At 39.9% G+C, this 22,497-nt stretch overlaps 1 protein-coding gene across 1 annotated transcript in view; it reads left to right on the top strand.

Annotated features, from left to right (window-relative positions):
- kazna (kazrin, periplakin interacting protein a) overlaps positions 1–22,497 on the top strand; it is a 158,930-nt gene that overhangs the window by 123,766 nt on the left and 12,667 nt on the right. The window contains exons 5-8 of the mRNA XM_070838944.1: positions 9,935–10,126; positions 20,174–20,310; positions 20,730–20,900; positions 21,378–21,461. Of these exons, the coding sequence (XP_070695045.1) occupies positions 9,935–10,126; positions 20,174–20,310; positions 20,730–20,900; positions 21,378–21,461 (584 nt within the window). The remainder of the gene's footprint in view (positions 1–9,934; positions 10,127–20,173; positions 20,311–20,729; positions 20,901–21,377; positions 21,462–22,497) is intronic.

Raw genomic sequence — 22,497 nt, 5'->3', positions numbered from 1 at the left:
TTTTTTCTCATTTTCATCAGGCGTGACCCTGTCATCTCCTCAGGCGATGCAGGGAGATTGTTCTGCTCATGAGAATTGACTAGCTAATCCAGAGCAAAGCACTCCCAGACAGAGCAGACACTGCAGGCTGCCTTCATCAGTCAGCGCTTAGGCGTTACTACCGTCATGAGCCACTGATGAATTTGCTATCAATGGTCCATAAAGATGTGTGTGCGTGTGTGCGTGTGTGTGTGTGTGCGTGTGTGTGTGTGTGTGCGCACGTGTACAAGACAGACACACATACTGACTTTTATTAATGACTCCAGCATCTCATTCAAGATGAAAGGCCCTATGAAATATGCTTTTGCAACCTGCCCTGAATCACATGTGCAAGATCAGATTTGGAAGTCTGCATATTTGCTTTTACTTTCATGAGGACCTGCGTGTGAAAGTGACGCTTTCATGCGCTGCCCTTCTGGCAGCTTTATATCTGTGACGATCATGCCATCTCTCTATTTATCATTGGATAACGTTAAAAAGCTCAAATCGCGAGCAGCCAGTGTAACCAACCTAAAAGACATCATGTGTTTGCATGTTTTAGTCCCTTATCTACACTTTGTGTATACCTAGTTATTCATTTCTGTAGGATATGAAAATTGATCAGCAGATTCTTGAAACTTGCTTCAGATGTATAATTCATCACAGTGAACATTCAATCTGCATGCATCTCTGCCAGTGTTACACTTATGTGGTACTGCAGTTTAAGTGCACATTGTTTTAAAAAAGACTCACCACTGCATTTACCTAAAGTAACTTTGACAAAAAGCAACTCAAACTAATTTCACGAGTGTGCTAATAGATTTTCATAACATAGTTACAATAAATGGAAATCAGTGAAACAAAACCACAGCAGCATCATTTGCAAAATGGTAAGTTATATTGGAAAGTATGTGTAATGTGTAGTAAATTAGCTTAAATCATCCATATGGTATTTTAAGAAGGGCAATTCTCCAGACATTGTAAGTGACAGCAAAAGTATAAATGTGTAACATCATTTGAAAGACATTTTATCTGCGGGGTTTTGAGGACATAAACACATTCCTATAGGAATGAAAGGTCAGATAATGGCTGCTGTTTGTATACATGCCTGCAAAGGGCAAACATTAATCAGTATCCCACCATGCATTCAGTAATGTGCAGGAATGTGCGCATACCAATTTGAGTATGTGTGTGTAAGAGAATGATTCACATAAATAAAAAAAGGTCATCCCGAAGTTCTGCTGAGTTTAAATAAGAAAAGAATTAGAAAAAAAAATGTAAAAAGAAAAGTTGGTGCTCTTGAAATATATGTCTATAAAGGCATCCATGATACCAGTGAGCGCACAGAATTTTCAATATCTCTCTGTGTAAATGTTCTAACATTGTAGATGGAGGATAAACCCATGACATTCATGTGCTTCCTGAGGTATAATCATCGCAGGGATATGGAACCATGTTGGAGGGGGTGCATTAGCCTGAGGGCTCTCTTGCATGCAGTTTTCTGTGGAATAACGCTGCTGATTCTCATGGATTTTCTAGAAATGTAGCTGGTAAAGTGCTGGCTTGGCTGCTCTGTGCTCTGTCACAAAAACTGTGGAGGCAAAAGGAAGCGTAGAGAGTCGAAGTAACGGCTGAACCTGAGGACTCCAGCTGGAGATGCATCACATAATCTTCTATAGGGAGTGGAAGCAGAATCTTCCTTTACAGATAAATAAAGTTCAAATCATTTGTCTGTAATTGCTAATGATTTTCTTGAACAAGGGTAATAAACCTTGCAGAATTATGTGTACTTGTAAATAGGTGACATTGTACAGGTATTGAACTTGGCAGGTGACGGAAGTAATGTGTCTGAAAAGTGTTTAAAGAGCTCCGCTGCTGCCCCCCTGAACACTTTGGCTCATCATTGCAGCTTTTTCAAAGAAGTTTTTGTCATCGTTTATATTTGCCTTTATGTGCATCATTTGGTTACAGAAGAATGATAAATAAAAACCTGCTCAAACATTTTAACCACGCTAGCATGAATGTTCTAAATCCAATAATTTATTTATTTCAAGTATATTCAAAGGAGTGCTGTGAAAGGTTAAGCTTTTAACCCAGTATGGCATCTCTGAATGGGTTTTACAGACAATCTGTTTGAATGTAATTATTCAAGCAGTGCCACGGCTGAGCTGCCAAGTCCAAAACAAATAAGAGGATGTGGGCCGTTGCCTCCTGTCATGAAAGCACTTGCTGCTCGCATTCTTGACCTCGACTGCTCTTTCATTCCCTTTTTTATTTAACACATTCCTGATTTTGGTTGTTCTTTTGTCCTGCACAAACGTGAGAGTGGTTCAGTATGCTCTGCATTCAGACTGCGGATAAGGTTTTATTTATACACCAACCCATTCGTCTTCACTGGAGAAATGATGGGGGAGGCTAAATACGAAATAAAATATTGTCCTTTCATTAAATATGACGTTCTTCATGAGGATGTATGTTTGGAAGGAATCGCTTATGTAGCGCTGTAGCGCTGGAGTTTGTCGTCTCGTGATGTGATTGTGTTGTGTCAGATGGGATATTATATTGCAGTAATCGAAACAGTACACAGACATTTTGTGTCTAAATCACATAGTTATTATGTGAAAGAACTATCTTATCAAGATTTTCTAAAGTTAGTGTGCCCGCTCTATTATTTATATATTGTTGAGCAGTCTGCAGACTGTGTGTGCACCGATTAAATACGTATGGTGGAGTAGGAGTGCCTGTCACAGCAGCTCTATACTGTGGGCCTGTGCTGTATGTCCTGACTCTGCCAGCTGGCTGAATGAGAATTCTGTGGGAACAATAGCCCCATTAATTGATTTTGTCTCCAGTAACAGGCAAAAATTGAACTCCACCCCGTCTTTCCCTCCCACTCATTCTGAAGAGGGAGAACCAATCTAAAAATTTCCCCCCTCTAGACACTTACTGTCATTCCCTATCAATTTTCGACCTCCAATCCCGCTCCAGCCAAGTCCAATTTCAGCTGCCTCGTGGCCACAGGTCTCTCTGACAGATTGCTGGACCTTTTGCAACTTTGGTTTTTCTGAGTCCTGCTTTTGCTGTAGACGTGGGAGAGGAGAAACTGGAGGAGGAAAGAATAGCACAGGACAAGAGAGTTTGTGGGAGACACTGAGAGTTACATGGAGACCGAGAGATGCTCTTATATACTGACAAATCATAATAAAAAGGAAACCCCAGAGAAGCATGGTGTGGTATTATAGAATGAGACCTACTGATTTCAGTGGACCCCAGTAAAACAGCAGATTTCAAGACAAGTGGAAAAATCTTTGGGGCTGCAAAGTTTTCACACAGAGCAGAAGGAAACCTCTGTAATATTTAAGAAAAGGTCTATTTTCTCCTCAAATCCTTTTTTGCACCATTAAGATCAGGAAAAAGGATGAGAAATGTTGTGTCCCCAGAGAAGTGCTGATATTTTGGAACAATTTTATGACTGGCTTCCACCATACCAAAGCTGTTACACAAAGGCTGCGGGATTATTTAGGGAGACAGTTTCGGCCATTTTGCTTAAATCATACAAATAGGAAATGACACTGATCAGATTCATAATTCACTGGTACCAACTGCATGTCAGCTGATGCATGGCCGCTATTATGCAAATGCACACATTTAAGCAGTCATTTACATCAGTGGCCGAGGATAGAGATTTTATTTACTGTTTCGATGAATCATAATAACTAGAGGCAAGCCCGTTTAGGGATCTGGAATGGAATGGAGGCAGAGATGGAGGAAGGGTCAATGAATGCACATATTTCTTTGCAGATCGAGTCAGAGACAAAGATCAGTTGTCATTAGCCTCAGTTTAATCCCTGTGGTACTTCACAGTTGCATACGATTTAAACCAGAGACACAAATTAAGCCCATACTGCTCAAGGAAACCCCCTGTTCACAATTTTGTGTATTTCTAGGTATTAATTCTGCGAATGCCATTGTTTTTTAAAAGTGCTATACAATATATTAGTGTATTAGTGTAAATCAAGTCTCAAGACATCATGTCAGTGTGTGAAACTGGGTGAGTTTTGTTAGAACATAATTCCGGTTTTTGCAGGTTTGGCTCTGATTTCTGTTATAATTTCTGCAATAACACAATTTTACTTACCAAGATAATTGTTGAAACCTGGAATAGCACAGTAGCATTGGTTAATACAAGTCAGATGGGGTAAGACAGACAAGCAGTCACACAATCATACAAGTTGGAAATGCTTGAGTCAGCTTCCAGCACCACATATTTCATGAAGACAAACAGATGAAGTAGTTTGAAGGAGTTTGCACTATATGTGAAATAAGCGATTATTACAGACTTGTGGGGTGTAGTTATTGTTTCACCTGCAGATATAATGGTTTAGATAATCTGGTTAAACTGTTTCCAACCTTTCTGATTTTTTGACTATTTTTTTTGTCCTGTGTATCTGCTTTAAAAATATACTGTGTTCCCAGATCCCAGCAATTACTTCAGTGAGTATAATGTTATATTTTATGGAAATAATGGCTAAAACTACAAAGAAAACTTAGAAAATTAAACCCAAACTGCCAAGTTTAATTGAAGCTATACTTTGTGTGAGACCTACATGGTAACTGTCATTTAGGAGCAAAAAGTCTGCTGCCTGTGTCAGTCAGTGGGGAGCAGGTGGTGTTGAAGGCTGAGCTAACAGCAGAGAGGCAGCAAACATCCGACCCTGATCCATCCTCTCATCCCTGCTAGTACTGAGGTTGTGATGGCAACAGGCTCACAGCACTGCAAACTAAAACACAGCCCCGTGTTGTCAAACCCACTGTGTGCTCACAGTCCTACACACTGGCAGAAACTCTGTTTTTTATATTTGTCATCTCTTTTTTTTCTGTTTGGGGAGAGAAGTAATTAAGACCATAAGGTTTGTATTGACAGTTGAGTGGGAGTGCAGCTAAAAACAGCCACGTTGGTTGAGAATGATTTCACGAGCACAAACTTATTCATATTCTTTTCCTCTTCCTCAATTCAGGCGTTTTACAATTCTCTTAAATCTTTGTATAAGAAATATCTGACGCAAATGCTTTGCAGAAATATGGATTCTGAATATTTGTCATATTTTATGCTATGTTCAGAGCTTTTGCAATGACGTTGTTACGGTACTTAATTGTTTCAGGCATCATTTTCATACATGTGCTTTGAGATGTGCTCCAGTGGCGTCTCTCCACCAGATGTGGTTGTCGAGTCATTTTATTGACTTAAATCCAAAGAATGAGAAAAGAAGAGACACTTGACACTTTGCAAAGTGCATGGTATGATATACAAAAATTTGTTTAAATAACATACTGTATATACGGGAGGCAAAACCTGAAATAAGTTACAAGATTATTAGGTTAATTTGCATATACATAAGCACACTTCATTATGAGCCTCACACTTTCCACGATACAACAGTTTGCGAACATTGCAGAGAGTCCTGGAGGGGAGAGCAGGAGAGATTGCACTTATCAGGAAGCTCCCACTCTGGCTGTCGTTTGTAATCCGGAGCTACAGCGCATGCTTCTCGCCAACCTAGAGACGATGCGGACATTGAAAAATAGGTGGCTGTCTTCCCTCCCCAACCCCCCACCCCACCACCCCCACCTCTGACTCTTATCTAGAGTGCTCCAGCACTGTGCTCGCCTGCCGAAAGCTCGAGAAGACAATAACATATCTGTTTCCACCTCACACACTCTAATAACTACTGTGGCATACTTAGACAGCTAATCTCACATTTCCTATCATTGATGCTGAGGGCCCTCTTGATGGTAAATTGTGGGAATTTCATCGCTGCAAACAGCTTTCAATGCGGACCGCCTGGTTGTCTTATTCAGTGTTGTGACACATAACCAAGTGTTTTATTTAAATCAGGAAGAAACAGTAGGAAGATGTAAAAATCAACATCTTCTCCATAGTTTCCATGAGTTTTTTTTTTTTATGTTGAAGCATCTGTGTCCTCATGAATATTTGAGAAGGGGGTGAGCATTGGTGTATTTGTCTGCCACATATTCTCTGCATCACACACACAGTATGCACAGTTTGAAGGCAGGGATTTGACTGAGCACAGGTCTTTTATTTTTTCTGTGCAGTTATGCACTGCGCATAGGATATTCAGCCTAACTTTACAGGGCCATTCAAACATGTTCAAACAGTATAAATTATAATGTTTTCACGAGAGTTTTTGTCGTGCTGTAGGATTGGGTTAACATGTATATCATTATATTAGGTACACAGTCTAGCACTCACTGACATCTTAAATCACTGAAGGACTGAACATGGTCTTAGCTGCTTGTTTGTAAGGGCTGCATTTACAATTTGAAGACATGTACTGTTGCTCTTATGCTCTCCTGTGGAGGTTTAATGCATAAAGTGTCTTTATGTAATGTAATGTAACGTAATGTAGTCATAAAATTCACCAAGGCAAAGCCTTATCACTATGTCGTATTGCATTCACAAAGGTAATTTAAAAGGGCTTAAAAAATGCATTAAAAACATTACAAAATATTACGACATGAATTTAAAGGATAAAAATCTTTCAAAGTAAATTGCAGAGATTAAAACAGAGCCTTAAAGAAGGTAGTTCAAAATGTCTAAAGGCCTGGATTTGTGTAAGCTTTATGTCTCTATGCTACTTTTTAATGTTCATTTTGAATTGTGAACAGTAAACAGAAAGCTTCCTCTTGTTCTTGTCAGTTACATTGATGGAATTGGAATTATTTATTTACAGTTCTGCCACATCCAACTGTGATAAACAGCAGGAAGTGCAAAATTACATCTTTGGAGTTTGCAACAACGAGTGACGTTTCCTGTCTTTGTTGCAGCAGTGAAATCAATTTTTATACATGTGGTTGTGGTTATTATAACTAACTCCTGTGAGGTAATGATGTAGATAAGCTTACATTAAAAATCGATTAAGTCAAACCCAACGAGAAGCTTATACAGTAGTGGTGTTGTATGCAGTGTTATCTATATTTTGCATTCAGAGATTTGTACTGGTGACTTAATCTGCAAAATTTTAAGCAAATGAGGCCCCAACCTAATTCTATAAGCATATTAAGCATAATTGTGGGCCAGTATTTAGGGGTTGGCTGTTAAAGATAAAACACATTTCCAGTGCTCTTGGTGCTTATTTATGAATCCCTATTTTGCTGCAATTTTCACAATCAATACATGCAAACTTTATGAATAAGTAATCGAGTGTGCGACTATTAAAGGATTTTTAAACACCAGTGAACTGTATCTTGCAGTCGCTTTTTTCCCCCAGCTCTTCAATGGGTCAGCTCTTTGGTTTGCCAATAAGGGTGTTGCTGCTTGAGTTGCTCTGTAAAATGTGGTTCTATTATTGGGTCCATTAAGTATACCTCTGTGTAATGACACTCCACTCACCAACGTTTTTCTCTCGACCCTTCTCCTAATAACCTCTTTTACATTTCATTTTCGTTTTTCAGCGGGCAGCCCTTATTCTCAGCCACTTACATTTTGTCAGTGAACACAAATTAAAGGACTCAAAAGCCCTGGGAAGCAGGTGCATGCTCTACAAGCAGTCAGCTGGTCTAAAAGGTTCATTTTAGTTTCAGAGGAGGAAAAGTGAGAGCTAAAGTGACCCATGTTGTGCTTAAATGTATCAGTGCAAGGCTGCATATACCGCACATCCTCCATTATAGTTTGTTGTCACAGTTTGTTGTAGTGTTGAACTGTCTCTGGAGTATAACACCAGGTCTGCTGTTGGAGGAGTCAGGAATGAACAGTTTGTGTCATGCCAGGAATACAGGACTTAAGATACATGTGTCCTTCTCACGTGGGACGTGTCAGTCAACAACATACAACATGTGTCACTGTCAGCAGTGACACATGGAGCGGCTGGACAGAAAAACATCAATACATGTACAATATAATGAATCCAGTGCAATGAACACTGCCTTTGTGAAGCTTATAAAGTTCACGTCAGTTTGTGGTAATGTTGTCATGGGGAGCATTCTATTGTGTTCATTTTGTGCTGCCATCAAAATAACAATGTGGATGAATAACGCTTTATTAAAAAAAAATTTAAAAAATCAATCTGTGGTTCAATGACCTACAATCATCGTGTTGACTGAATAACTTTTTTGTTCTACTAAAAGTCTTGACACAAAAGTCACAAAAGAAGATTCATTATTTAACAAGCAAAATCTATTAACAAAATCAACATTTTGGTTTACTGTTCAGTCAGCATGCAGAGTTTGTTTCCAGTGTGACTCATCCACATTATTTTACACTTTCAGCTTTAGGAAAAAGATCCCCTGTACATACTGTATCAAAATACAGCATGTGACCTTGATAGAAACAATTACAAGGGCAGGTCACAGAATCTGCACTCCAGTCTGCACTTAAAAGATACAAAACCGTCACTGTCGTATACACTGAGAACTAATTGCACAATTCAGCGACATTCTTTGTTTATTGCTCTCTCTGAAATAAGAAATAAGAAAACGTGACAGTAAGAGGCTCAATTATTGCTAATTCTAAGTGGGGGAATTCTGGACTATAATAGCCAGACATTGTTTATTTGGAAATGTCAAGTTGCTTAACATTTTCTAAATGATCATTGACAGATTTTATAATTTCACTGATGCTATGCTGTAACAATGGTCAAAGACGCCACAAGTAATAAATAGGCAACATGAGCACATTTACTGTATGAGAGGATTATTTCCACTGATGCTCTGCGGAATGCAAAGTATTTGCTGTTTTGCTGAATTGGCTGCCGGAAATCCACTTCTAGCTTTGCATGTTTATCCTTACTATACGTTTTCACACTTCAAAGTAATCGTCCTACCCTTTATTAAAAAGCTAAAGAGCAATCCGTATTCTCTCTTCAATTTGTCTGTTCCTCTCACAGTAGTTTGTCATATTCAGTCTCCTATTCTCACTCCTCCCATTCTTTTCTGATTGATTTTATTTTTCAGACAATAATATTGGAGCTGGGTTATGAGAGTAGCAAGTGAGATTTATGCGAGGCACTAGATAGTGGAGCCATGTGAGATGGGGCTGAACGGTTTTCGTCAACCCCACCCCCCCCCAACCCCCTGCCCTGAGGATGTATGAAATTGAGCAGAATGACTCTACTCATCCTTATATAAATTACTCCTCATATGCTCCACCTAGACAAGCACATTCAGTGTGCAAAAAAGACATATTTTTAGATTAAATATTTCTCTTTGGAGGTTTGACGTGCGAAGTTGAAGTGTGACATTTGCCTGTTGTGGCTTGTTTTAAAAGCGAGTGAATTCCTCTCTTTGCTGCTGATACTTTGAAAGCACTTTGAAACATTTTCAGTGAGTCAAATTGTGAGGAAACATCTACCTCTCACTGCCGCTGTCTTCATTTTATTGTTTCCTTCTTTGGGACAACGCCTGGGAGGGGCTCTTTAAAGCACCAGTCAACGAATATTGATTTGATGCACCTCTCTCCTTTTCTGATAGTTCCTGCCAACAAAGAGCAGACTCAACAGGCAGCTGCACAGACAAATTTCATTATGATATCAATGTCTTATCTCGACTCATCCACTGGACCCCATGTACCCCTATGACACTTATTACTGACAGTAATTTGGCACTGCAGTTATGTCGATTACAAATTACTATAACCTCCTATGGTGATGTTAAATCGATTTTGTGTTTCAGACGTAACCATTTCTGCTGTCGTGTAGCTATTCAAAGCTAACGCACCTCTGTGAGATTGGATTCCTGTATGCATATGACCTTTCTCCAGCCACACTTTTACTTTGGCTGAAAACGTCATCCACTATTAAAGCTAGCATAATCAAAATCACACACATTTTTACTAAGAATATATTGGGTCAGGTCTTGGTGTCAGCTCGCTAAAGCTCCCTTCCCTTTCTATGTGTTGTAGTCCTGCTGCGTGAAGAGGTGGCCCAGCTCCAGGAGGAGGTGCACCTGCTCCGGCAGATGAAGGACATGTTGAGTAAGGACCTGGAGGAGACCCAGGGAGGCTGCTCAGCCGACGTGCTTTCTGCCACCGAGCTCCGTGTTCAGCTGGCCCAGAAGGAGCAGGAGCTGGACCGAGCCAAGGAGGCTCTGCAAGGTGAGGACCTTGCCAGTAAACACGTGTGTTTTTTGAAACACTAACATCATCATTATTGTAAAATACGGGCAGTGATGCTTCAAGGGAGGTCAAGTGTATTAGTCGATCCTATTAACAGTTTTTAATGCTTTAGAGATTAGAAATCAATTCTAATCTCTGATGTGATGTGTTTGAAGTAATAAACAGCTCAAAGGCATCTTGATGGCCGAGGAGTTTACGACATGTGCCGTGTTCCGGCAGTGTTCCTGGTTTGATTTGGGCTGCATTGGGATCTTTGTTGCATTTTACACTACTCTCCACATTTGTTATCTATCTTTACTTTCAATTGTCAAATACAGGATAACTGCCCAAAACATCTTTTGAAAGAGGAATATTTAATTGTGATTTAATAGTGAATGGTAAGCACATTTTCTGGTGTGTCCTCTCTCTTTAATATTCCCATTAAATTTTCCATGTTGTTACCAGAAAAAAAATAAAGAAAAATCCATTTACTTATTATCCTTCATCTGGAAACCTTTTGCTTTCATTTGACTACAAAAGATTCAGGCACATTTACTATGTTTTGGAAGCATGATCACGTCCAGTAAATTTTCTTTAAAGTTTAAAGTTTTTTTTTTTACTTTTCAGGGAAAATTGTTGTGAATCAGTAAATCTGCGAATGAGCCTGAGAATGTAATGGCTAGAAATGTTAAATTTGCTACTCTCTTCTCACGCTGGAAAAAGAAAAGTTGCATTTTACCCCACAACTTTGACACCATGTTGAGTGTCTGTAGCAGTGTGGTTAATGCTGCCCATAATGGGAATTATGGTCCATTAGCATATGTTCCACTTGTGTGATGGAGTGGTTTCTTATAGTGGGAGGGGACACTCATGCTTTGCCTTTTAAAGAAAGCCGCTCATGCTGCAGGCAAATCATACCCATGTTCCCTGCTGTCGATTACATGCTGTGCATACAGCACAATGAACTGTAGAAGCTGCAAGGTATCATCAGAGCAATGCTGGATTCTGAGTCTGAAGATGTGATTACTCACTCAAACCTTTTTTTATTAGAACTTCCTCTTCCTATAAAATAGCAAAGCTGTAGACTTCAACCTCACGATAACAATAAAAATATTCAAGACAGTAATAGGCAGGTCTTGCATTGCACCTTAAATATTTAAGATAATTTTGAGATCATTTGAATCTCTTGTACTCTCTTGTAAGGAGACTTAAGCATCCACAGTTGTGTCTTGAATTTTCTTATGAAACCTTATTACTTGAGTTGGCCTTGCAATCAGAGACTTGAGAATTGACTTTGACTTGTCTGTAATGGCTTGAGACTTGACCTGCATTTACCCCCAAATTATTAAAAAATAGCCTTTTTTCAAGTTGAAAATGAGAGCTTGTCTACCTGGAGGTGCTGATTAGAATAAAGTGTGAAATATGAATGATTTGGCAGAGATAGGACTGATAGTTTGAGCAATAGTTAAATAAAAAGGAAAAATTATTGTCTTAGTTGCTGTGAAAGATGTAATTACATATACATTAACCTTCCGACTACAGGTTACCAAGAAAATTTCATTAGCAGAAGAGAGTGTGTAATTATCCTTTCAAAGCTGAAGAAGTACAAGCATATAGTACAGATTCCTCTCTGTTAATGACCATCAACCACAGTGTTTGGTGCTCTGTGTCTGTTTTATGCATGACTATATGCGAAATGAGAGCACACTTGCTTAATGCCTTCTTGGAGACTTAGCAGAGGGTGAAGTAATGAACAACTTCTGCAAGGCAGTGCACAGTGGATTTCAGGGCATCAAGCAGAGATGTCATCAGTGTTGCAATGAATCATTCTTTTCAAAGAATTATCACCCATGGAATGAGGCAGAGCACAAAACCCACCAAACACATGACATGCTGTCAGGGGATTTTGTTGCTGTGACATTTCACTTGACACTTACAGCCTACGCTTTTTGGAAGAATTGAACAAAAACAAAACGGACTGTGGCAGAGTACAATAGAGCGCACATCAAATAAATACTTATCTCCTCTGCAACTGGATGTTTTGCTGTCAGAACAGACTACACGCAGGCTCATGCATCGTTTCTATGAGTCAGGCCCGTTAATGAAGGCCAAAGCCTACCAAGCCCAGCAGGCACTGACAGCAATCAGCAGCTAATGAAAGCTTTATAAAGGGGGACTTTGGTTGGCTTACAATGTCCAGAAATGTTAAGCAGGATGCATCTACGAGGATCTGGTCTGCAATTACAATGGGGTACGTGGGAGGACAACAGGAAATTGGCTGTTGTCATATTCAAATTTGCCTCTCTTGGAGTAAGTTTAGAGAAGCAAACTGAAGCCACTGTGGACTTGCTAGAGAAGACATTCCTGTTGGTAGTTTTAATTGTTTTTTTTCTCTTAAAGCTATTTTATATATGCAATAAAGCAGAACTTGAAGTTCAAGTAGAACATTTGGCCAAAGAATGACCCCTGGAAGAAAAATATATTTGCATTCTGTGGTGAAAGAAGCAAGATTTCTGAATTATTTATAGTTTTTATTGTTATTTTCCACATGGCCTGGCCTGTGCAGCAGTAGCTGCTTCCCAGCTCATTTGTTACTCCAAGGTTGTTGCACTCCAGCTTCATACACTGACTCTTTGGCTTCCGCAGACTCCAAGGATACTATGAAAGGCCAGCAAGAGTATTAGCTTTTTGCTCTTCTACCATTGGCATGTGGTGGGTAGCAGCCAGTGAATTTTGGCTTCGTCCCCAGCAATATTTACAGTTGTATCCAAGGAGAAAGTGGAAATGCAGCTGTCATTCTATTTTGTCTAATTTTCTTGTTTGTGTTGTTTTCCAACTGCTTCCAGCAAATACATTCATGCTTCTGTTCTGCAGATACTTGGCCATGGTACTGGACAGTACTGGTGATAGTTGCAGTGTGTGTGTTTATTTTTATTAACTCTATTTTGATTACCTCTGACAACGTTAAAGTCAAGAAATTTATTTTGTGTATATTGACATCTTGATGAGGGACAATGAAGAGAAAATGGAAAAGGTAGTGAGGTAAAACCTAAAGGTTTTATTTATAAAAAACTAATCAGCAATTTAGGACATTTAGGGTAATGGTGAACAAGTAGAATGTTCTAATTCTAACTTATAATACTTACAATATCTTATTGTACTATAGATATGTATCATGATAAAAAAAAACGTTAGGGCCGTTATACTGCAGTGTACAACAGAGGTACAAAGGCGTTTGAGACAGTTTTCAGCATGTTTCTGGGGTAGAATGTTTCACATCTGTGCCTGAAAAATAGCTGTAAAAGGTCATCCATGACATCCACCCACGTCTAAAGGCAAAAGTGTTTAAACCTGTTTGAAATGGCGAAACTCAAGGGCAGAGCGAAAAGTACACTGTTATACCGAAAGTTGAGACGTAATCAATTGTACAAATGTGCACACATTCAGTCTTTCTTCAAAGGCATTCATGGTACTGATTGCAGTTGTAAACAAGTGATGGAAACAGTTATGTTGATAATGAAAAAACAGAAATTTTCCCCCTGCATTACTCTGCACACCTTTGCTGCACATTTGCGCTAATTACTGATTAAAGTGGTTGTGATTCTCAGATTTGTTTTGTTTCTGGAAGTCACAAAAATGATCGCTTCCATCCGATTCTTTTTGAAAGGGGGATCTGATGTTGTTTAACACTCCAAGTAGCACTACTTATGAAGCATATGGAGGCTTTAGTATGTCTCCTTGTGAGCTTGTTATATTCGATCACTCACAAGAAGAACATTTGTTCCTTCATGAAATTACATTTTTGTTTTACTATCACAGGGCATTTTTATCTACTTGAAAGAGAAAATTTACTGCATTTCTCAATAAATTGGAAGGACATTACAATAATATTGAGAAGCATTAACTTCAATGCATATACAGGGTTGGATTGGTGTTCGGTGTTCGGTGTTCTACATCTAATGGTTCAGCTGTGGATGCTGACTTAGCTCAAGTCCAAGTCGTGTTTATTTTTTTGCTCCTGAATCCCTCAGCATTCTTTGTCTGGTTACTTTTAAGGATTTGTTATACTGCAAAAACAGACTCATTAGTTTGGGAGTTTTGGAAATAGTTGGGCTTTAAAGTAGCTTCTGATGCAAAGAAAAAAAAAAAGATAGGCCAAATGTTTTTTGAGAATACCTCATTAACTACAGCAATTTCCGTATGCTGCCAATTGATTGGAAGCAAGATGTCTACTCTATTTGATTCCTCCCAGTTTTCACAAGGCTGACATATTGTGAAGATCTCACCAGATGCTCTGGCAAAGTGTTTTTCTCGAAGAATGACAGCAATGTTTGGAGAACTTAAACGCCCTGGGGGTTTTTATTGAAGTGGTACCAACAATTATTGTGAAGCAGAGTAGCATTGTGTTTTTTTGTTTTTTATTTATTTATTTCCCTGTTTTGCTTTGGATGAAAAAGCAAAAGGCTGGAGTGATGAAATAGCGTGAACCAAATGCATCATTCCCTCCTTTGCTCTCTGCCACTTGAGATAATACCTGTTTACTTCGGAATGGCTCACAGAAACGCGTTGCCACTCCTACCTCAGTTCAGATGGCTTGTGGCTAAATAACATGCAGATTTTCTGATTCCCATGAATACAAAATGGAGAACACAGAGAACACAACTGTTCACTATGTTTTTGTTCTTCATTTTCTCCCTCGCTGTCTCTTCTTGTGTCTGCCTCACCGCCTTTGTTTGGTGTGATGCCCACATCATTTCAATGTTGAGGCCTGAGCTCACTCCCACTGTGTGCCAGACATTAGCCTGTGAGCACTGTAATTGTAATCGTACGTAATAGCCAACCTCACACAATTGCAGGTTTTGTTATGATACCCGTGGGCGCTCAATCCAACCCAAGCTACTGCTTGGACTCATTTTATCCCCCTACCTTAAAGTACTCAAATGACAATGAACTGAACCAGTTCTTTGCAATCTTCAAACCTTAAAGTTTAGCTCATACAGTTGGACTCTTCTCTTGCAGGTTTACCCAACTCTTATTTGGATTTACTCATCAAAGTTGTATTCAATGGATTTTCAAAGTATAGCTGGCCTTTTATACTGTTTTTAATTAGCTGTTTCCGCTTTGGCTAATTACTATCACTGAGGGACTCTCAGTCAATCCAGAGCTCAAATGAAAGCAGCAGACAGCTATGTATCATCAAAGCACAATCTGCCTGCTCCGTTTAGTGTCATTTCATGCTGCACCGCAGCTCTGTCCTTGACAACAAGGCCTTAAACACCAATACACACTCACACAGAGACACACACACACACTCAGTGTTGCCAAATCTCATCACTCTACTTAACCTGATAAAAGTAATTACAGTAGTTTTAGTGATCTTTTATTGGTGTGTTTTTTTTGTTTTTAAACAAAATAGGTTTTTTTGTTGTTTTTTTAAAAGAAGGAAAAAAACACTCCAATTTGATTTTGGAAAGCAGGGTAAATTATCATGGGCTGGTGTGTTTTTAAAAAAAAATCTTTTCTGTTTTATTCCTCAGTACTGGCAGCAGTTTCATCACACAGGTAATGAGGACAGTTTCACTCATTCAATTTGCACCTTAATCTATTCAAATTGGAAGATATTGAGTGAGAACCCGTGTTTGGATCACAGTGGCCCCTAGTGGTAATCCAGAGTATCTAATCTCAGTTAGACAGAGAAACAATGTACCTGTACCAGTATCAGAATCTATGTTGCTGCCGGCTTACTCCTTGCATTTGTCCATGACACTGGTGTTATATTGCTTGCACCTGAACAATTAGGCTCAACCTTTCACAGCACCGGTTAATTTTGTTTTGGATCCGGTGAAGACAGAGAGGTGGGTAATGAAGTGCTGTTATGGGATCAAAGAATGATTCTCCCCTTGATTCTCTGATGTGTCAGTCCTGCTGTTTAAATAGCTTGTACACACACACACACACACACACACAGACCCCCCCTCCTTCAGATCACCTATTAGTTTTCAATATTTGATCTATTTTTAATGCCTAGCTTATAGGTTGCATAACTGCCTATAACAAGGCTAATGTCACTTCTGGTGTTTGTAGATTCATAATAAAACATTAATAAACTTTAATTAAAGTGTGCGAATATCACTTGGCCTGCAAAGGAGACAGAGTAGTAACATGGCCTGCTCTACAGTAAGGATTGTTAATTAAATAGTACCATTGCAGATATCAACCTCATACAACCCACAAGTTTGTTTTTACTGAGGAAATGAGGAGGTGAACACACTGTGCAGCTCTGAGGCTCCCACTTCATTATTCAGCTGGCAGATTTAAAATCCCAAACCGTGAACACTGGACTCCCTCCAATGAGCCGATGTCTCTTTTGTTCTTTCCCCAAATAATTATGTTAAGAGCCGACTAAAAGCCTGTCCCTTCTCTTTAGGACTGAAGTTATATGGAGTAGTGTCAGCGTGGAGTGGTTTCATTCATTTACGTGAAGGACATTATTTTCTAGGGGGGTGTTGATAAATGGGTCCATCTCTGTGATCCTGTTGTAAGCCAAACTTGCTTGGATAGCAGTTTTTGTGATAAAACAATATTTAATTCATTGGAATGCAAAACATTTGCATAGACTAGGGGCATTAATTCCTCAAAGACCCCTAAATTGTTGCCATACCCTCTTATTTCTTTATCCATCCATGTAGAAATCCATGTTATTCAGGTCAAATCATGGCTGGGATCTTGTTATGTTTGTACCATAATAGATAGGGCACAAGATAATGAGGGCTGTTATTTAACCAAAGAAAAGACGTGAGTGGGATGTGAAAAGCGGCACCACAGCAAGAGGTAGTAACCGCAAAAAGATTGCTGGGATTGATTTTGTTTCTTTACAATCAAGGATCATCAGAAAGTCTTTTCCTGGCGCTGGATAACATTTGACTCTTACCTACACAGTATTCTGTCTTACAACATGTATAGTGATAGTCCACCAAAAATCTGCCCTGTGAGTATCAAACAATGATCCCCTATGGGCTTGAAATTTAGCTCTAAACAGTTTGAAGTTTGCCTCTTCACAAACAACAGCAGCGCTGGTCACCTCAAATTCATGTCACTTACAAAGGGATTCCTGTGGTGACATATTTTCACAGCGGGAAGAAAGTATCAAAACATAAAAGAGATTTCTCCTATAATCCACTCCTCTGCCATCATCATACATCCTCAGGTAGAGGAGGGCAAACACAAAACATGAACATACCCTAACCCCACTTACACTAAGAGGAAGTAGAACGCCAAAATAGTACGCAAACACAAATGAAATTTTTTTTTAAAAGAATACAGCTGCTCACTTAGTAACAAGCTCGCCATCTGTCTACTTTGCCTATTCTTTGTTATCTTGTCCACCATACTTTGAGTCATTAATTGTCTATATCTAGTGTATATGCACACCATGTTTCTCTCCATATATTTAACATCTATATGTTCATCTATACATTTATTTTTTTCATATTTTTCTTGCCGGGAGTTAGATGAGAAGATTGATACCACTCCCACGGGGCTGCCATGCAATCAACTCTTGTGCTAAACTAAACTAAATGGTTGCTAGCTTTATATTTATTGTACAGAAAAATGTGACTTTCAGAGACAAAGCTAAAAACTGTATTGCCCAAAATGTTGAACTATTCCTTCAAGGTAGGAAGTCAGTGTTCCTGTTTAGTAACTAATGAGTTGGCTCACTCACTGCAGGCAATCTGAGCCCTTCAGCAAGGCAAAGCACCATAGGAGAGCCCAGCAGACAAAGGCTTTTAGCCCGCTACAGTAGTAGCTGCTTGCATTAAAATGCTTTAAAGTACAAGGGGCTTTGGTTCCAGAAGAGCCTTCATGTGAAGAGCTTAAAAAATTTATTTATTTTTTTTAAAGTTAGGCAGATTTCAGAGGATGTGTCAGGAGAGCGTGATGCGGGCATGTTTTTTTGTTTTTAACATTAGGCAGTGAGGACAGTGGCCTCTGATTGTGAATTTTTTTCTGCTTACAAAGGCTGGAATGGCTTTTGCTATCTGGATTTACTTTGCAGACACACAATTGTGCATAAAGACACCCATTGATGCATCTCTTAGACAGAGAGCAAATCTAGATATAATCAAAAAAGGTCATGTGCATAAAATGCATAGCAAAATATAAGATACGTGCTTGCACAGATATCATTCCTGCACGAAAGGACTATTAAATTGAAGCTTCTCCAATAGCTTCCTCTTCATGTCTTCCTCCTCCTCCAGCTCAATGCACATTAGCTTCAGCTCTGCATAGTTCCCAGGTGGTTCCCTCTTGTTTCATCTGGTAATAATTCCTTGACTGAGCCACTGAGTATGCTAGTCATTAATATGTCTATCAGCAAAAGGAGCTATTGCTTCCCCGTATCACCTACATTATTTAGTGTAAGCCAACAATGAGCCCCTGGACCATCTTTGTTTTGTGAAAGTGTTCATACATAGATTAAAAATGGTAAGTAACAGTGCTAACATCATTTGCAAATGTGAAAGACCCTTTTATGGAGTCACAGTGAGCGCTTTCTTGTATTCAACGCTGGGAAGGTTGATGTTGCCAAACGGTCACAGGTGCAGGATGTGAGGCAGCAGCAGCATTTTTGGCTCATCTCAATGACGGCTTTGATTTCACTTCCTGAGGCAGGTGCTGGGAGGTTTCCTGTTTCTCTTGGCCAATGAGGGATGTTTCTTGTCCTCGTTCGCCGGCTAGCTTGGCTTGAATATCCCATTTGCTCGAGGATTCCACCTCTGAAGAACGGGTGAAAGGGAGACATATGAAAGGGCGACAGGAGAAAAATGAAGGAGAGGAGATGGAGAGGGTGAATCTGTCCTTGTAAAACTGCACTTCCATTCCACTTGCCTGAGCATGCTCCCCAGACGCAACTTGTGAATGTCAAGCAATTAACCAGGCTGTGATATAAGTTAATTAATGACACACAGCTGGCACAGAGGGGAAAAAAGAGGGAAGAAATAGAAAGGTGAACACACGATAACAAGCATCAAGAGGAAAACAGAATTGTGTGATGTTGTGAAGCATCCAACAGTCAGAGATGCTGTGCTGTGCTGTGCTGTTAGGAAATACATGTCAAAGTGAAGAAGACAAAGGTGGACAGACACAGGGAGAATACATAAAATATAAATAAAGCATATATTGTCAGTTTGGAAAGATAGTTGGAGGGAAGCTAATTTTTGAGCAGATGTCTGGAAAATAGCCTTGCATGAGGAGGGAGAGAAAATCAAGAGCAAACAGACGAAGAGGCAGATGCAGGGGAGAGAAAAAGGATATGTTGTCTTTGAGAAAATTAGAGCTTCTGTGAATAACCACACTGAACCATATCCTTTATCACGAGGCGTGGGTGCCAGAGGATTAGAGAGCGTGTGTGGCAGAGAGATAGTTGAAAAGAGAACCTCTAACAAATCCAACAGCAGAGAGGAGATTGACAGGAGGGTTCATGTGTGATTCACCCCTTTATCAAGACGCAGTCACACCAAATTAGACCAGCAGCAGCAGCAGGTGTATTTAATGCTTAACACCGAAAGTGCTTAATAACTTAATTATCCATAATAAAGAAATTGCTACAATCTGGACTTGTGGACTACACCTACTGGCATAAAAAAAAAAAATAAAAATTAAATGATATAGGTTTTACATCTTTTTTTGACAAAGCCTTGCCAACGTCTAAATCATTTTGCTCGCTAAAATCATCTCTCAGTAACCAGGGATGGTAGCGTTTATTATTGTTGTTTATTTGTTCTGTGGGAATAGACATATAGAACATGTTCTCTTAACACAATCTTTGGACAATTTATGCACAATTTTATTTAAACGTTTGCTTTTTCCAACAGAGCACATGCACCATCGCTGACATACCTGAACACACACCTACACAAACGATTAACGCGCAATGAAATGTTGCTAGATCTTTGATGCTAACTAACAACCCCTTCATCCACCCCCCTCTCTCTCTCTCTTTCTCTCTCTCTCTCTCTCTCTCTCTCTCTCTCTCATTCTTCCTCGCAGCCATGAAGTCGGACCGGAAGCGTCTGAAGGCGGAGAAAGCAGACCTGGTGAACCAGATGCAACAACTTTATGCTACGCTGGAGAGCCGGGAGGAGCAGCTCCGCGACTTCATACGCAACTATGAGCAGCACAGAAAAGTATGGCACCCAATGCTCTGACCACAAACAGTCACACACAAGTGCATGAACAAAAATATCCTTAAAAAGAAGCTGTTCTGTTGCAGCTGTGCTGGTTGGGTGAACAGAATGGCAAACACAGTCTATGTCCAAGCAACAACACAACCAAATAAATGAGAGAAAAGAGAGATTTTGTGAATCCAAGAGCACTTGTGTTGTTGCTCCGAGTTAGTCTTTAAAGCAACATGTGTGTGCCTGCTGTGGAAAGAAATCTGGATGTGTGCAGTGTACATGTACTAGCTGAAGTGTAAAGATAAATGACCAAATTGCTGCACTCTGCACCAGTGTGATATTTTCCCTTGACATTCTCTTGTTTCAGTACCTGTATTGCTGTTGCTGTTGTACATGTGTACATCCATCAGGATCTTTGTGTCTACTAGGAGAGCGAGGATGCGGTGAAGGCACTGGCCAAAGAGAAGGATCTGCTGGAGAGAGAGAAGTGGGACCTGCGGCGGCAGACCAAGGAAGCCACGGAGCACACGGGGATGCTGCGCTCCCAGCTCGACCTCAAGGAGAACCGCATCAAGGAGCTGGAAGCTGAACTGGCCATGGTGAGAGGGAAAGATGGATGGGGGGTGATGTGGACTGACAGGCAGGCGGAGAGACAGGCTCTCTTGAATGCTTTTAAGATCTTATCTCTTCAGTCATTCTCAGTGCCATTGTAGGATTTGATTTCCTTCATGTTTAGTATGCATTGTGTGTAATGAAGCACTTTGGGTCTTTTTTATGTGTCACCAATAGAAAATGGATTGAGCGAAAGAGGGAAGGACACTAAATGCATACTGACCTGAACTAAAGGGCCGTTTTTAAGGCTCAGACGAGAACAGGGTAGGATATTTAAGAGCAATGATAGCAGAACATAGAGATATCAATAAGAAAGCACAAATTCTTAGTTGTATTACTGTTTCATGCTTGTGTAGAATACACTGCCTATCACTATGAACTACTTTGGGTATACTGTATATAATCAACCAGAGAAAGCCTTTGAATGTACGGTATAGCCATCCCTCATGTCTCCAACCCCCCAGATGAGTAACTGTGTCAATCAGAGAATGGAGTTCCGGGTGTTTGAGCGGGTTGCGGACAGGGACTGCTCTCCTAGGGTCATGGCGGTAAGATGGGCCCCCAGCATTACATTTTGACCTTTCTTGATCCTCCTGCTCCCTGGAAATCTCTCCTACTTGTGACCTAATTGTGGTTTTTGGAAAGCCCCTCCGCAGCTGCACGTTTTTGACTAACCCTCTGCCGACCCTGACTGATCCCAGTGATCCTAACATCAGTGATCCCACGGATTTCCGCTGTGATTGATCTGAATGTGTTTTAGGTCTAATTGACCAAAGAAATGCTTGGGGAAAAATACATCAATATTCTTATGACTAATAATCACTCCAAAGGTTTGTGATTGTACTGTGTTTTGCATGTCAAAGACACTGATTGATAATCATTTGACCGCTGGTGGATGATTGCAATGAAGCTGATTGTGCCAGTGTTGATTTGCAGCCTGCTGTCGCTTGGCATGATGATCAGATTTACACAGTGATACGATTTCACCAACGTGTCAAGGATAATCAGAAAACATGCACACAAAGAAAAAAAAAAAACTTTTGACAAACACATCTCCCAAGGCTCCAGCAGCTCATTGTGGTTCCTGCTAAGAGATGGTGAATTGTGCTTTGTGACGAAGCTCTACAGAGCAAATGTATTCATTAAACTTGGGGAAAAAAATGTATTATATCCAGTTTCTCCATTCTTAAACCCCACCAACGCCTAAGTTCTACCCCCAAACAAAAGGAAGCAAATAGCAAATACCTCCTCCAGATATTGTGTCCTTTTTTTCTCTTTGTGCTCCCAGGAGTAGCACAGAGAGATTTCACACAACAAAAGACAAACATGAATACAGCTGCATTTTTCATGAGACAACAGCCACACGAGGAGCCCAGGGGAAAACTCACATGTCCGCATGCACTCAGATACTTAGTAGAAGTAGGATTCTGGATACTCAGTATGTAGATGTGCACACACGCATATGACCTAGGCATAAATAAAATCAGCAATAACAGAGAAAGAAGCACCAATTCACTCAAAAACAACTCAGAAACTAAAATGCGTCTTGTTGCTTGTTGTGGGTTTGTTTTCTGACTGACTGCC

This window comes from Pempheris klunzingeri, chromosome 11 (genome assembly GCF_042242105.1).
Source record: "Pempheris klunzingeri isolate RE-2024b chromosome 11, fPemKlu1.hap1, whole genome shotgun sequence".
Lineage (NCBI taxonomy): Eukaryota > Metazoa > Chordata > Actinopteri > Acropomatiformes > Pempheridae > Pempheris > Pempheris klunzingeri.
The sequence above is the reverse complement of the archived record's forward strand: the minus strand, read 5'-3'. Positions and strand labels throughout refer to the sequence as shown.